The sequence below is a fragment of the Exophiala aquamarina genome, assembly GCF_000709125.1.
Source record: "Exophiala aquamarina CBS 119918 chromosome Unknown aczIA-supercont1.5, whole genome shotgun sequence".
NCBI classification, from domain to species: Eukaryota; Fungi; Ascomycota; class Eurotiomycetes; order Chaetothyriales; family Herpotrichiellaceae; genus Exophiala; species Exophiala aquamarina.
In genome coordinates, this window is record NW_013550583.1 from 738625 (window position 1) to 755170 (window position 16546).

Consider the following 16546-nt stretch of genomic DNA (forward strand, 5'->3'; position numbering starts at 1 on the left):
AACATCAGATACACAGGCTACTAACAGGCTGTTGTGCAGTCCACAGGCGATGGGACTACCTATGTAGGACTTTATATGGCCAAGAGCGTAAATCCAATCCGAGCTCTCCAAGATCAAACGAAACTTAGCCCTAACTGCCCTCATCTGTCAGCAGCAGGATTAGCGCGGATATTGTATGTCGTCGTCAAATTGGAAATTGCTGCTGGTCTTGTATATTCTTGGACGCACCATATGTACCCATGCCGCTTACGATCTGAGGTCCATCTCTACAGCAATATCTCAGCAAAATATTGAGTTCATATCTACCGTGTTTACACCACATAGTCTCTTTGTTTATCAATTCCGTCCACCAAACCCATGTACCATGTGATATCCTTGCCATTGACGTCCCTCTGGGTGAACCCGTTGCCCAAGAAGTTCCAGCGATTCTTGCATTGATAGGTGATGTTGAAATCTTCCGGGCGAAGTGAAGAGATAAGTTCCATGCTGCAGCCGACATGAGTAACTCCAGAGTAGATCATCTATGGATGGAACTTACTATTGTGTCCTTGTGCCACAGTAGAGCATAACTTTCCCGTCAATCTTTCCACCTTTCATCTATGATGCATTTCACGTTAGCCATGAGGTTTGGCTACTTCTCGTCTTGTTAAGTTTCAATGGTAACAGTCTTACCCAGCTACGACATTTCTCACTCCATACCGTGCGTTTATGCCAAACGTCTGCATGTGCGCCGTACTCGTCCACGACCGCTCTTTTTGGCGCGAAGCTTTTTATTCGCTCCGTCTGGAGCTTCTCGATCCATTGCATGTGATATCGGGACATGAACTCAATCATTGGAAGAACGCTTCCCTGGCCTGTTTTGACTTCAAATCAACTTCACGCTACTGAGATATTGTTGATAGCACATGGCAATTTCTGATGGTGATAGTGTAGGCTGACTTACCCGCTGGACCGTATGGACCGTAGAATGTCAAGTAGTTCGGAACCTCAGGGGCCGCGACTCCAAAGTAACCCAGAGGGTCTTCTGCATATACGTCTTGCAAGTTCGAACCGTATGAGATAATTGGGAACCGGGGAACCCATGTGGTATCAAATCCGGTGGCGAATAGAAGTGCATCGACCTGTATTTCATTGCCGCTGGGATCCTTGAATCCCTCCTCTGTGATTTCATCTAAGGCCTCAGCCAAAAAGACAGAGACATTCTTTGAAATCAAGGCCTCAAGATAGCCATTGCCGGGGCTGTTATCCGATTAGTGTGCGAACGTATGTCTTGTTCCGGTTGGTTCACTCACGTTGGTCTCCGGCACCCCAGTGGGAAGACCTTTGGTATCAAGGTATGCATAAGGTCGGGCCTCGATGCTAACCTACGTTGCATATCTGCCAGCGCAAACTGCCGTATCATGTCAGTGTGGTATGGACATCGGAAAACTGCTTCCCACCTTATTCGCCGCGTTTAAAGCAGGTGTATTCTTATGAACAAACATGAAGTCGCTCATCTCATATTCGATAGTCTTGCGATACTTCAAGTACCACTCAGGATCTTCCGCAAACCTTTTCCGCATTTCCTCCGGATCTCAAAGCACATTGTCAGCTAAACAATTCATGTGCCTTGTTAGGAGCTTGGCATACACTCAAAATTTCCCCCATCTGGTCCTGCATGTGCCTGAGCATAGCCAGCCGTCATCCATGTTGGTGTCCTAATCCATGTGTATAATTTCTCGACTTGTGGTTGCAGTTTGGTGATCAACTGAATTCCACTGGAGCCAGTCCCAACCACAGCAACGCGCTTACCTTTCAAATCGAGATCTTTAGGATAAGCTGCGGTGTGTGCCTTGATGCCTTTATACTTTTCGATGCCTTTGACGTTCGGCCATTTCCAGTAACTAGGAACAACGGGATTAGCTCTCTGATGATCTCCTAATTAACGGTTTTTTGTACTTCAGTATACCACCGGCATTAATGAGCACGTCACATTGATCATGGAATGAACGGCTCTCTTCTAGACTGGTGATGTGTAGGTTCCACTTCCCTAGCTGATCATCCCACTCAGCCTTGTCAATGGTGTGCTGAAGTTTGATGTATTTCCGTAGTCCGTATTTATGAGTGATATCAACAAAGTACTGCAGTATTTCCGGTGCCTGTAGAGATTGGTTAGATCGCTGTAATTGAAGGATTCTACGAGACCTCTCTGCCCGTCTCATACCTCAGAGTAGTATTTCGACCAAACTTTAGGTTCCCAAGTATATTGGTAAGTTACACTGGGGATGTCGCATGCACAACCACTATATGCTGTTAGCTTGATGCTAGCCCTGTCATAAGGACACGTTTTGTGATGCAGAAGTGGCGTATATCAATGGATTCTACTTACGGGTAAACGTTCTCTGTCCAAGTGCCTCCGACTTCCTTGTTTCTGTCGTAGACTGTCAAGTTAACGTTTTCAAGGCGATCCTGTGCAAATTTGGCAAAATTGATGCCTGCGGCCCCTGCTCCAACCACTACAACACGAAGAGGTCTTTTCAAACCGGAAGGGACTTCGTCGATCTTATAACCTGAACTCGAGGTATTCTCCCAGCCATAAATTGCTGGGCGCTCTTTGGATGGAGGATCAAAATCGTATGGCGGAGTTGGTTCTCTACCAGCTGATTCTTGAATAGAACCCATGATACCTCTATGAGTTTGAACCTAGAAATCCGACTACTAAGTTGACGTAACCAAAATACCTTTCCTATATAGCTCGATGAACAAGAAGGGAAGATCTAAGTGATCAAGAAGAGGTCATAAAGCTGGTGAGACAGAATGGGCCTGTTTAAGTTAACGATGGGTCTTCGACTTAGAGATAGAAAGCAAGAGCCTTGCCGGATGCTTACACGCTAAAGGGTCAAGAAGTGGCGAGATTGTGCCCGGGGACGATATACAGCGGTGCCTATCCAGCCGACTTTGCCGGGCCCAGCCAACAACCTGAACTTCCCCTCCCAGGTATTTTGCTCCTGCCTGCACCTAGTCGCAGAATGGGGGTGGCATGACATGATATTTGCAAGCAGCGACTGGTTCCCGCACCTACTCAGGCTCAACTCTCCAAGTTTTTATCCAAGAAATATAAGACACTTGTTTTTCAAAGCGAGAAAAACAGTCACGTCATGAGTCCTGTCGAACCTTCACGCCTTCCTCTATTCTCGGACCTTCCTCTACATGAGTCTCACCCGCCACATTCCGCTTGGGGCGTCTGGGACCATGATGATCAGCTTGGATGTCTGAATCATTTGACCCCTAATGTCGTACTAGACGCCGCTCGCGAGATTCGGGCAGGGGAAACCGTGGGCCTTAGCTGGGAACTGAACCAGATGCGGATACCGCCTTGGTACAGGATCAAACTAGAGCACAAGATGATCAGTCTCGCGGATTGCATCAATGTTAGTCAAGTCGCTGAGTTGCTGAGAAATATACTAATTGGATGCTTTGTCATAGGATGATGAGTTGAGGTTCAACACACAAACCGGATCTCAATGGGACGGCTTTCGACATTGGTGTTTTCCTGATGGCAGATTTTACAATGGTGTTACACAAACGGAAGTCAGATCAGGAAAATCTACACGTTTAGGGATACATGGCAAAATATATCCAAATTCATGTGTTTAGACGCCCGCTGATTATTTATAAGAATGGACCAAAAAGGGGATAGTCGGCAGAGGGGTCCTGATCGACTATTACTCGTTTGCGCAGGCACGAGGAATCGATTATGATCCCTTGACCTTCCACAAAATCCCACTTTCAACGATCATAGATATCGCTAAGGAGACAAATGTCGAGTTCCGGCGTGGAGATATTCTCTTTCTCAGAACAGGTTTGCCCAGACTTGCCATGATTCCAATGCTGATGGTTTCTAATAGGCCTTGTGCTTGATCAGGCTACATCAAACGATATCTGAATACAGCAGATGAAGAACTGGAGGTAGTCATGAAAAGCCCTGCGACGCGTTATCCGGGAATGGAAGGGTCACTGGACGCTCTGGAATGGCTCTGGGACTCTCGCTTTGCAGCTGTAGCCGGAGACTGTCCAGGTTTTGAGGCTTGGTGTAAGTCACACATCGGAACACAATGTTCACACGCAACCCTTTTACGCACGGGCGTTGACCATCAGCGTAGGTGGAAGCGATGGAGAAGTTGGCGAATCTGCTGGGCAAGAATTTTTCCGCATGCATGAGACACTTCTATCGGGGTTTGGGATGCCGATCGGCGAGCTATTCGATCTCGAGGAATTGTCAAAGAAATGCGCGCAGCATTCAAGGTGGACATTCTTTGTCACCAGTCAGCCGTTGAATGTGGTTGGCGGTGTTGGAAGCCCTCCAAATGCAATCGCGATTTTCTGACTGTACCCAGTTTCCAGAAGCGAAAGGCTGAGGGCTAAATAGAAGCGACAGAACGCGATCAGGATCCTACTACGGTGGGATATGATTAAGCTGTGAAAGCATCCAATTTCATCCCATAATTGCTGTCAACGTTGATTCAGTGTGCACTTGAACCTGACAAGCCGCGACATGAACGTCGTGGTGCCGTGTAGGGCAACAACGATGCCCCTCATCCTCTAATTGATCGAGAGCAGAGTGCTAAGAAAATGGCGATTGGGTAATTTAGCCTACCTCGTGAACTAGCCAGGCAGAAATGGCACTGCTCCAGAGACGGCATTGCAATAGGAGAACCAGGCCCGGCATTGTTCGTGGGTGTCTAGGCAATTAGGTCTGGGTGGGGCATTCTTCTGCATGACCATGCTTTTTTACACACGCTCTTAGCCACAGCCAGATCATCTCTACCTCTTCAAGAATATTCTGACTTTGACCACACTGCACACGACCGGAGAGCTCGATGGCTTCTTTAGCAGGAAAAGTGATTACACTTACTGGTGCAGGTTCAGGAATTGGTGCCGCGACTGCGAAGATCTTAGCTTCGCGGGGGGCGTTCCTGGCCCTTGCAGATGTCAATAAGACCGCTCTGAACCAAGTGGCCGACATCATCCGGGCACAAGTCAGCACATCAATCTCGACAACCGTCGTCGATATTCGAGACCGAGCACAGGTAAAGGACTGGATCAAAAAGACAACCGAGAAATGGGGCCCGCTCGACGGAGCCGCCAATGTAGCTGGCGTCGCTGGAAAAGTCCAAAATGTTAGCCATATCTGGGAGATCAGCACCGAGGATTATGATTTTATACATGACGTTAACGCAAAAGGCCTCTTTCACTGTCTGGCCGAGCAATTGGTGCCTGGAGTGATGAAAGACGGATCGAGCATAGCCAGCGTCACAAGTTTGTGTGGGTTGCGAGGGCTACCAAGATCATCGGTTTACTGTAGCAGCAAGCACGCTGCTACGGGATTGATCAAGGCAGCGGCCATGGAAGCTGGTGCTCGACAAATTCGAGTGAATGGAATCGCCCCGTATGCAAAAGTATCATCAATTCTCCCCACCGAGACTAACATGTTAATAGTGGCATAATTCAGACGCCAATGCTCGCTCAGTCACTGGAGACCGACGATTCAAAGGCACAGGACATTTTTACGCCCATCGCCCGATATGGCAAACCCGAAGAAGTTGGCTATACTCTATCATTTCTTCTAAGTGACGAAAGCAAGTTTACCAGCGGCGCAATATACACTGTTGATGGCGGGTGGAGCGCCTGATCGTCCACCTACATGACTCTTCATTTCAAATTTCTAGGTCGCCGCTAAGCTCTTTGACTCACAATTCTACATCAAAAGTAATGCCTGGACGGAATCAAGGACCCTCACTGATTCTGGCTGCCGACCACCCATGCATTTCTCTGGCTGGCCAAATACTCAATTTCACAGGAATAGAACAAATGAATGGACTTACCCCTGACTGTGTACATTCGTGAGGAGAGCAGAAGCCGCACAGCGTAGATTGAGACGTGTGAAACCTGTTTGAGCCCTGTCTCCGGAAAATCATAGCCTGGTTTAGCCGAGATTTGGGAGGGATCTCCGAATCATGAATCGGAAAAAGATAGGCGATTTTCAGCTTTAAGTTATGCAACTGCATACTCCGTATATACCATTCGAGTTCAGTATGCCTCTGTGATTTCTCCTTAACGACTGCTTTCGGCTCTGACAAACAGGGTTGGAAAGAGTCAGACTATTTACAAGAGGACAAATTGTGCCATCGCGATCACCGGGTTGGGGAAATAGGTCAGTCGCTGGACCGATAATGGTTGGGATTTGACACGCAGTTGCTTCAGATCAACCTTGGCTTCCAGCCAGCTACTTGACGATACATTTCGAGAGCAAGCGAGCAGGATTTCGGGCTCGGAACCCGTTTGTACCGAGACTAGTTACGCACCAGTACTTAGACCTCGTACTGCGTAAGCCACCACGAAAACTTTCTTGTTTGCTCCACATTGCCCCCGCCTTGCCGTCGTGTTCGAGCTCGTCCCCATGCGGGGGTGGGCACAAACTTCAGCCGACACAGCCCCTTAAGCAGGTTGCCACTGGCCGTAGTTTACGGAGTTGTGAAAAATCCATCTCCCCTTAGCCGTGTGAATCTTTCGTCTATCACGTCCACGCTTGTACGTCACGCCACACAATCGGTGCTCTGCTATCGTGCACAATGGAAGCAGAGAATTCAGTCTCTGCGCCGCCTGCACAGGCTGAGAACATCGAGAATCCCACAAAGAGGGTTGCTGGTGTCGCACGACATCGTTGCCGCACCTCGGTGGCGTGTGCCGCGTGCAGAACCAGAAGAAGCCGGGTACCTTCCTCAAACAATCCTTGAGCTTAGAAAACGTAACTGAGACAAACGCCCAGTGCATTATTCAAAAAGGTCAAACAGCGTGTGACTATTGCCGGGCCAACTCTAGTGAATGCATCATCCAAGATGACAAAAGAAGAAGGTGGACAGTATTCGCTAGATATCCCGATTAGGTCCCAAGGTTCATTGACTGCTCGACTAGGCCGGTTGTAAAAGCCCATATGGAGTCACTATCTGAGCGCATGAGGAAATTAGAAGACTTCTTGTTAAAGCAAGGCCTTCAACTTCCTGGTGAGAGCAATGACGAGCAAGATGCCGCAAGACCTGAAGAATGTATTCGGCCCCGAAATGGAAGCACCATCTCGGCCCCATTAGAAAATGATATGATTGAGGTCCTGAACCCAGCTAAAGAGAAACCCCAGGCCCATGATATCCACGACCGTCCTGACCGTCCTGACAAGGGACTAGTAGACACCGCAACAGGCCTGAAGCCACCGTCAACTCAGTCAGTGTTCTCAGGCGCCAGTCCGCAGTCCACAACCTCTAGCCAGAGTATCCTCAACAACATCTTATCTACGCATGGTCATTGGAGTTATGATGAGAACTCTGGCCGACTGCGTTACTTCGGGCCCACGACGAATTTTCACATTTACTCTGGAGCGAAACACGTGCCATATATACTAGACTCTCGTGGACAGGAAAGACACGGATTATCAATTCTCGAGGACATCAGCCCAGCAACAAAGGAATATTTGATGGACTTGTACTGGACATACTACAACAGTGTTCTGTTCGTGGTCCACAGCGAGGCCTTCCTTGCAGATCAGAGAGAAGGACGACACGTTCACTATAGCGCATTGTTACATATCTGTATTCTCGCGATGGGGATCCGCTTCGCCGATTCAACACGGCCAGATATCAACGGCCTCCTCCTAGGCGTAGGTAGAGAAAGTCGGCTACAACTAGAAGCTAAACGCCTTCTAGAATATGAGCTTCAGATACCGGGTGGTCTGCCAAGCGTCCAGGCACTTTTGATACTAGGTGACTTGGAGTGCGCTGTGGGTAGAGACAACACGGGCTGGATGTATGTTGGTAAGTTATTGCATCAACACTCCATCAGATTGCCGCGTTCGTTCTAAAAATTGATCCCTCTAGGCTTTGCATGCAGGCTTGCAATTGATCTTGGGTTGAACCTAGATTGTACCAAGATAGATCTACCAGAACTTACTATCAAGGTACGATACATGGTCTTATGGGCCTGCATCATATATGATCGGTAAGCAAATCCGTCTCCTACAGTCCGAGCTACAGTTGTGTATGTGCTAATCGCATGCCAGTTACTGGGCTCTTTTTTTAGGGCGCCCGACTATGCTTAAAGCATCCGATATAGTCTTGGACCAACTTTCCAAAAGCCTTGACGTTCTAAGCAAAGAGCTTGATACTCTTGAGGGTAAAATATACTGCTCTCTCCTTGAACTCATGACTCTTGCTGGCAAGATAAGCGAGATTCAGGAAGTTGGTGCCAACCGCTTAGATTTGAAAGCCTACCTCAGTATGGCAGCTCTCGACCGGGAGCTCAATCAGTGGTACTCTCACCTTCCCCAACACCTGAGATGGAAAACACACAATATTTCCACAGCTCCTGCAAGCTTTTTCCTTCTCCAGTAAGTGCTCATCTATCCTTCGTCTTCATAATGAAAGCCTAGCTCTGACTCAAGTGCTTAGCCAACAATTTTACTGCATTCTCATCCTTCTTCATCGCCCGTTTGCTCAATTCCACAGCGCTGGGACAAATACCCTCTCCGGTACCAGTATAGATGATTATTCGTCGTATCCTGAAGCCAATCAATTACCGTTGCTGTCGCGCAAGGTTTGCTTGACTAACGCCATCCGGGTGGCGAAAATTTTCAAGTACCATCATGCCCGTTTCCAAGGCAGCCAGATGTTCATAACCGGCCTCGATCATGCAGGGACTGCTGCCACCGCACTCATTGCCGGTATCGCGAATATAACAGACCCTAGAGAGAGAGCTATTCCCCTTCGACACCTCAAATGGATGGCAGATGCAATGAGGGGAATGAGTTCGGCATACCGCGCGGCAGAGCGAATGACTAGTGTTTTGGACAGTATTTTCGAAGACCCAGATTGGTCTCAAGCCCCAGCTGTGAGAGAATCGGACCTTGGATCGACTCCAAGAGCCCATGCAAAAGCCCAGAGTTCAGCTTCTACGACTCTGAAAGACCCGATGAAAAGACCCTGGTCTTCGGCCCAAAATGATATTGATATTGGAATGGGAACGAAGTCTAGTGAAATGGACGGGCTAAATAACTACAGCTTCGAAGAACACAACAACCACCCAAGCAAATATTTGAGATCTGCATCTGGGGCTCCAGCTACCGGTTTTGGTCTTGATGCCATACTCGCTTCGGGCGACAACTCGTCCCAGTGCGTGTTTAATAAGTGGTTCAACGATAACGATGAGTTCGGCGTCCTCGATCCGCTGTTCCTCCAACCAGAATTTGACAGTATGGAGGACTTTAATATTGTTCCACCAGGTCTCACTGGCATTGACTCTTTGGACCACTTCAGCCCCCAGCCTGGTCCGATTGCCAGTAACAATATGAATAATACAGTCGCTAAAGTACACATGGCGCCGCCACCTTCGCATGACAGGGACAGTATAGCAACCTCACCAAGATATGTAGCGGATGGGGAAATTACAGGAGGATGGCCAGGACAGACTTCCAGCGGGGTATTCTCATCCTTTGAAGGGCAGCAGCCTAGGTCCCGCTACAAACCACCGGCTCCAGAAGGATGGAACTTCTCCAACAAATTCCCATAGTATCATTCTAGCATGAGACATTCCTATTCTGACGGAAGTTGTTTTTGTTTGCTGGACTTGGGCGAGTGTATACCTATCAGTATCGGGCAAACTTAGCTTTTGAAGCTGTCGAATAGAGGACAGTGCTTTTGGCGTGTAATCCAATTTGAAGAAACTTAGAGAAGTACGAATTGATCTTTATAGGCAGATTATAAAATTTTATACTGTGGTAGTTGCTTCATATATGCCAAATAAGGAATCTTGATCGTATAACAATTCCACTGGTGACCTTCCACGTGCCTACTACAAGACCGAGTTCCGACCATGTACGTTGCACGCCGTGTAGAGCTGTTCCTGAACAATGTACGAGATATTTCAAAACCTCCTTGTATCGAAGAGTACATTTTCCAGCGGGAAAGTAAACTTAACTAGTAGTGAGAAAGAACGTGCGTACGAGGCAACATTCATCCTTTGCCGAGATGCCTGGAACTGCATACTCTTCCGGCTTCCAGACCAAGGAGTAGGACGAATATGACGATGATTACTCTGCCGTTGGGATTGACTGACCTAGGTCTTCTACTGCCGCCTCTCTGCTGCATAGCAGCAAAGCTTTCTCGGATATTATTTTATTGGGGGACTACAATGCCGAACCCCATCATAATCTAGTGTTCCTCACTTTCCCTTCAGGTCTTCAGGCGGCATCGACGGTTAAGCAATTACAGCAAGCATCTCGTTGTTGTAGGGCATCTCATTATTGTAGGTACCCAACACAAGCGCCATCCTTCTGGAAAGGGGACGACGGAGCCCGGTAAAAAGCAGTAGCATGCTTACCATTCATTACACTTGGATCCCCAGTCTCGCTTAGCCGCCGAGATTTTCACCCACAGCGGCTTGGAGATATCTGAAATATCCGTTGTGAGAAAGCTGTAAGGCGCCATGTTCTTTGAGCACGTTGGAGAAAAGAACAAGTTACATACCAGAAGGACGGCGTAGAACTAAGAGATACTACTAGGTACTTGAACTTTCACGTCATTCGCAGACTATATTGTGACAGTTTTACCCCAGGCTCTCGATTTCCGACGGTCGGCATTGAGATGGCAGTTCCCGAAAATTGCGTCCGCATAGAGTCCGGCCGGTTTTGTCCTTTCAGGAATACCTGCGTAGCAGCCCAGACCTGAACTCGTCAGCCACCCGAATTTCGCCTTACATGATACCAAGTATATCGCCAAATATGACCCAGGCGTAGCTTTTCCAATTTCATCATTTTGACTAGCTTGGTGAGAAGTCAATGTCTAGTACAATGGGGCTGGATAAATCGCCCAAAAATCCCACTTTTGAGATGCTGTCCGAGAAGGCAGGGGGGAATCGACAGCCATATTACAAAATCATGTTCTTTTTGAACAAAAAACCTGATATCAGTGATGAAGATTTTCACAAACACTGGGAGATGGTCCATGCAGATCTGACTGTGGCTACAAAAGCATTTCGCGATGTTTCTATTCTGCGCTATGTCCAGGTCTGTAGTTCCACACTATTTCCTTGTACAATTTTGGTCGGGTCGCCATGATGGAATCATTACGTATGGTTCTCTATTGCTGACTATCCTGTCCTACAGTATCACCAAACGACCGAGATCAAGACAGAGGCGAGTTCCCTCGGTTTGACGTGTCTGCCATACGATGGATGCACCGAAATGTATGTGAAGGACTTGAATGACTGGAAATCGTTTACAGACAGTCCTGAGTTCAAATCAGTATTGGCAAGTACGCAGACCTTCTCCATGCGCCCAACGAGCTGCTTGAAGTAGTAGGGCTTGACTGATATGCTGCAGGCGATTCTAGGCGTTTTATCGGTCAGGCATCTGTAATGGTTGGCTATGAGAGCGTGATATATGGCGATGCCATTCCTTCACTCGGTGGCAAAGATGGGGTCTCAAGGAGTGACTTATGAGGTCTCCATTTTACGCAGCTTCAGCACAGTATCCATACAGCAGAAGATCGTCGAGAAGTCGCCCTGAGTATATAATCCAGGCTCCGATAGCGGAAAATGAATGTCGTTTGAGAGACAACTACCCTTGTTCTTGATTTATCAGTGGCGAGATAAGGTGTTTTGTCACTCGGAGTGCAGAAAAATTCGTGCTTAGCGGTGTACGTCAGGATGTCAAGACAGCATAAACAAAGTGGTTTATCTCACAAGTAGGATAGCTTGCTAAGAGAAGTAGTGCAAGGTACCTGAAGATGCTTGAAGATGATTGAGGTACATTCGTGATACCATCAAACACTCAATTCGATGAGCCTTGACTGGTAATTCACAGATTGATATCTCAGATATTGATAACTATGCACTCAACAAAGTCTATTTGACAGCTATATGACATATCATGCCGCAACTGGATCACTGATTGAAGCCACCGCACCCAATTTCTCGTGTTGCAGTGTCGACTGGGATGATTTACCCGTCGTGAAGTCGAACCCTTTGGAGGATTTGACTGCGTCCCGGCATATTTGCTCGTAATTATTGAGCCCACCTATAAAGTTGAACATCTGAGTCTTTTTGCCAGGGACATTAGCTCCTGTCCACCAGGAGCCTGCCAACGGGAACAGAGTGCCCTCCACCATCTTTTCGCATAACTCGCTCCACTCTGTTTGTGCTTCGGCCCGTGCTTCTATGGCCCTTCCATTCATCGCTTCGAGCTTTTGAATGGCTTCCATCATAAGATCTGCTTGGCATTCAATCAATGTCGGTCCATTAGCAAGTGCCGTTGGAGCTACAGAGCAAGGTTAGAGGCCTCGTTTAGTACATTCGGCGGTGAGCTGTAGAGAGACCTACCCTGGGGAGAATAGAGGAGAAAAGCGTTGGGCAGTCCGTGGACGAAAACCCCGAGGTACGTTTGTACGCCACATTTCCACAAATCTCTGATGTGTACTCCGTCCTTGGTTTTGAGATTCATAGTTGTTAGCCTGACCTTGTTAGTACTAAGATCCATTGAAGACTTCATTTGTACCCAGGAAGATTTGACTCACGAGCCAGTAAAGCTATCAAATCCGGTTGCGAGAATTAAAACATCGAACTCGCATTTTCTCCCGACCGCAGTCGTCATTCCAGTGTTCGTGAATTCAACAATTGGAGTAGCTCGAAGATCGACAAGATCCACGTTCGGCTGATCTAAGCACTCGTAATAGTCCCGATCCAATGGGGTCCTTCTGGTGCCGAAAGGGTATGGAGGGTTGAGGGGCGCAACGATGTCTCTTTTGACGGGGTCGGTCAAGCGAGGGCGTGTTTTCTTTGTCCAGAAATTGTATACCTCTCGGTTTGCCTTGGGGTCGATCAACATGTCGCTATAGTTGACTTGAAGGAAGTTAAATCCACCCAGGGCCCAGAGTGATTCCCAAAGAGCCTCTCTTTCTTCCGACGTGCGATCAAAGACGCTTCCCTCGGTGGCTTTCTGAGGATAATATCCCGCCACTGTGTCACGACACTTCTGTAGAAGCTCTTGAATTGTGCGGCTCTGCTCGTCTTGCTCCTCTGAACTCAACTCTTTCTGGCCTAGTGGGAGGCAGTAGCTCGGGGTTCTAATGCAGACGGTGAGGTGGTCAACTTTCTTGGCCAACTCCTGCACAACCTGTACACCGGTGGCCCCAGCCCCAATAACAGCAACTCTTTTGCCTTTGACATCAAGCTCCTCAGGCCATGCTGCTGTGTGGTACACCTTCCCTCCATAGTTTTCCAAGCCGGGAAAGCTTGGTTTATTTGTTCTGTGGAGAGCACCAGAGGCTAAAGCAAGATATTTACAGGTAACAACATAGTTACCTGCCGACAAAATCCATCTATCTATGGTAGAATCATATTCAGCACTCGTGACCTCGGTATTGAAGTAGACATCCTTGCTCAGATTCAAGACGTTGTCAAGATGGGCAAAGTACCCTGACAACTCATCCTGGGAAGGATATTTGTACTTGTACTTGAAGGTACCATGTATCTCCGGTATATTTAATTGATATAATGGAAACTCCGAATCGACACGAGCCCCAGGGTAACGATTCCAGTACCACACCCCACCAAAGTATGAGCCAGCTTCGAAAGCCTTTACTTTGAAGCCGGCTTTGCGGAATCTATACAGAGAAGCGATGCCACTGAAGCCAGCGCCGACAACAACAGCATCCAGGTGAAGTTGAGTTTGACCTTGGTTTTCTCCAGCCATTTTGAGGTGAATGCAATAGAATTTTAAAGAATGCCAGGTAGCAAACAGTAGAAGTGGTTCATAAGTCGATTAAGTACCTGTTACTGTGGTTATCTCGCTCGCGAAGTATGTATAAAATGGTAGATTATGCAATCCCACACCCCGCAATGGTGGGGAGCAAAAAGAGTAGCAACCAAGTAGGCTATCTTGAAGCCATCCCAGATCCCCAGCTCGATCATAAGGGCCGGATATACTTAGGATACGTTTTAGCGGATCCTAGCCGCCACCTTCCGAAATCCCGACAACTAGGGTTCCGATGTCCCTGTCAGACGGTCCATTTGGTTCCTGTTTGACACCCAAAGGCTGTCTGACAGGAACCTCGGAACCCGACCAGTAACTCGGTTGTTCGAGATGCCTTAGTTTTGTGCAAGATCATCAGAAGTGCAAAGTTCCGAGACCATGGCCTGCCCAGACGACGACGGGGCTCTGTTTACAAAATGTGACCTTACCGACTATACCTGCCAATTTCAGCGGGGTGTCCTTTGCGTTTATCGACACAAGGTGTTGTTGCAAACGAAGTGTACAACAAAACTTGGTCCAATGGCTACTTTGCAGGGAAAGTCCATCCTCCTCACGGGAGGGGCATCAGGTATCGGACTTGACACCGCCAAACTGCTGTTGTCAAAGGGCGCCAATTTAGTGGTTGGAGACTTCAATGAAGAAGCATTGAACAAAGTCTCAGACGAGATAAGAGCGGCAGGGAAAGGCAAAGTGATACTTCAGACCGTTGATGTCAGAGAACGCTCCCAAGTCCGAAATCTGGTTGAAACAGCGGTCAAAGAATTCGGGGGGCTCGACGGCTGCGCCAACATCGCCGGCACCGCTGGAAGCCTGGGTAGTAAGTACATCTGGGAGATGGACGGTTGCGACTACGATACTGTCATGGACGTGAACGCCAAGGGCGTATTTTATTGTCTCGCAGAGGAACTGAAACCAGGTGTTCTGGTCGAGGGTGCCAGTATTGTCAACGTTGCAAGCATCTTGAGTTTGAGAGGTGTGCTTCGGTCTTCGGCATACATTGCCAGCAAGCACGCAGTCCAAGGCTTGACAAAAGCAGCTGCCATTGACGCTGCAGAAAGAGGCATTAGGGTAAACTGTGTGGCACCGTTAAGTCAATCCTCACATTCCACCGACAGACATGTGATACAAACTCCAAATGAGTAGCCGCTGACCTTTCCTCGCAGTGGGCATGTTGACACTCCCATGCTGTCCGTGGCGCTAGAGCAGAAGTTTGGCAGCGATCCAGACAAATGGCCAAACCCCACAACGCCATTTCCCCGTCGTGGGAAGCCAGCAGAGATTGGAGCGGTCATTGCATTCTTGCTATGCGACGAAGCTAGCTTTGTAACGGGATCGACTTATACCGTGGACGGGGGCTGGAACTGTTCCTAAGCATCAAGGCACGTGCCTTGAAAGAGGTCAGAACTTCATTGCCACTTAGAAGTGGGCGTAGACTAGAATTTTGTGACGATAGGAGTGTTGTCGATGAGCACTTGTTCTATGTAGAATCATTCAGAAGCGAGTGTCAGGATGTAGAGGACCTTGGCTTTGCCTACGGTTTTCTTGGGCAGAAATTACAGTATCAGAACGTGTTGATCGAGCCATTTTGATTCTTTGATTTTCATCTTGATCTACTAGCATGCTTTCCGTTGGCGTACGTCAAGATCAAAACTTAACACCTCCAAGGACATGGGCACACTACTTTGGTTGTTGGTAGTATTTGTTGGCCAGGGTCGTCCTTTCCTCGCTGACATCAGCAACCCTTCATGTTATCTAGTCGACTCCTGAAGCCATTGATAAAATTCGTCGACGGAAAATCCAGGATCTCATTGCCTTAATAAACCACTACATTGTGCCCTTTAATGAGATTTAGGTGTAAATCCTTGGTTTCAATAGCTAGAGTTCTCCAAGAATGCCATCATTATTATCTAAAACCCTACCTGCACTGGTGACATAAAATAATACAAGCTAGCAATTTCCACCCTCTGGCTTGGATGGGACTCATTACACACCCTCAAACGCAAGATTGCCGCTGTCAGAGCGGCAGGTTTCAGTTCCAAGGGGTGGATCCACGATGTTTACCACTCATTTAGAGATACCTATGTGAATACTTATAGAGAATCTCGAATCGTACATAGTAGCTCGCATCATTAAACAACAGCTATACGTGGCGTAGAGCGTTAAGCTCCTGTATCTCGTTTATTCGATAATTTGGAAGGTAAGTTAACGCTTTTAGTTAGGAGGCTAGAAAAGGCGAAGAATATGTACATAGATCCTTAGTAGCGATAATAAAATTACTATTAAAGATTAAGCTACCCTCGTCGATAAGCTCTAAGCTATAGTAGACCTACTAAGCTTGTAATAATAACCAAGGATATTCTTTACTTATAAAGCTCTCGCCTAGCGAATATATATATCGCATCTTACTAAGTAACTTGTAGATCGATCTAACTTTAGACTATATCTTAATATTTATTACGTCCTCGGTGGCTACTTAGTAGTTAGTTATAGGTAGATCTACAGAAACTCTCGGGTCTTCGAGCTAGTAGCGATATTGCTTTATAGGCTTTAGTCTAAAGGTGTTATAATAGGCACATAGTAGTTAGATAGCATTCATAGTTCGGATTATAAAGTAATAAAGGCACTAGGACACGCTAAGTCTTTATTAGAGCTATAGGAAAGAAGTATTTAAGTACATAAATATAGTAGCCTCTGTACGCGCCTGACCTTACG

The 16546-nt window shown here is 47.5% G+C and overlaps 7 protein-coding genes across 7 annotated transcripts; 5 read left to right on the top strand and 2 right to left on the bottom strand.

The window, feature by feature from the left end:
- Positions 1–311: 311 nt before the first annotated feature.
- On the bottom strand, positions 312–2661 carry A1O9_06929 (uncharacterized protein; the record flags this gene model as incomplete). The annotated part of the gene is made up of 9 exons (XM_013403875.1): positions 312–521; positions 700–854; positions 944–1239; positions 1293–1390; positions 1440–1573; positions 1630–1883; positions 1939–2138; positions 2204–2282; positions 2369–2661. The coding sequence occupies 9 exons, from the start codon at positions 2659–2661 to the stop codon at positions 312–314; spliced, it is 1719 nt and encodes a 572-aa protein (XP_013259329.1).
- Positions 2662–3137: 476 nt separating this feature from the next.
- On the top strand, positions 3138–4366 carry A1O9_06930 (uncharacterized protein; the record flags this gene model as incomplete). The annotated part of the gene is made up of 5 exons (XM_013403876.1): positions 3138–3410; positions 3466–3630; positions 3673–3841; positions 3905–4072; positions 4161–4366. The coding sequence occupies 5 exons, from the start codon at positions 3138–3140 to the stop codon at positions 4364–4366; spliced, it is 981 nt and encodes a 326-aa protein (XP_013259330.1).
- Positions 4367–4859: 493 nt separating this feature from the next.
- A1O9_06931 (uncharacterized protein) lies at positions 4860–5671 on the top strand (the record flags this gene model as incomplete). The annotated part of the gene is made up of 2 exons (XM_013403877.1): positions 4860–5428; positions 5479–5671. 2 exons carry the CDS (start codon positions 4860–4862, stop codon positions 5669–5671), a joined length of 762 nt encoding a protein of 253 aa, XP_013259331.1.
- Positions 5672–6973: 1302 nt separating this feature from the next.
- On the top strand, positions 6974–9594 carry A1O9_06932 (uncharacterized protein; the record flags this gene model as incomplete). Its single annotated transcript, XM_013403878.1, has 4 exons — positions 6974–7844; positions 7908–8028; positions 8090–8416; positions 8535–9594. 4 exons carry the CDS (start codon positions 6974–6976, stop codon positions 9592–9594), a joined length of 2379 nt encoding a protein of 792 aa, XP_013259332.1.
- A 1279-nt stretch (positions 9595–10873) lies between these two features.
- On the top strand, positions 10874–11523 carry A1O9_06933 (uncharacterized protein; the record flags this gene model as incomplete). Its single annotated transcript, XM_013403879.1, has 3 exons — positions 10874–11089; positions 11189–11336; positions 11405–11523. 3 exons carry the CDS (start codon positions 10874–10876, stop codon positions 11521–11523), a joined length of 483 nt encoding a protein of 160 aa, XP_013259333.1.
- Positions 11524–11951: 428 nt separating this feature from the next.
- Positions 11952–13774, bottom strand: A1O9_06934 (uncharacterized protein; the record flags this gene model as incomplete). Its single annotated transcript, XM_013403880.1, has 3 exons — positions 11952–12340; positions 12403–12533; positions 12597–13774. The coding sequence occupies 3 exons, from the start codon at positions 13772–13774 to the stop codon at positions 11952–11954; spliced, it is 1698 nt and encodes a 565-aa protein (XP_013259334.1).
- Positions 13775–14353: 579 nt separating this feature from the next.
- Positions 14354–15205, top strand: A1O9_06935 (uncharacterized protein; the record flags this gene model as incomplete). The annotated part of the gene is made up of 2 exons (XM_013403881.1): positions 14354–14919; positions 14998–15205. 2 exons carry the CDS (start codon positions 14354–14356, stop codon positions 15203–15205), a joined length of 774 nt encoding a protein of 257 aa, XP_013259335.1.
- Between the last annotated feature and the right edge of the window lie 1341 nt (positions 15206–16546).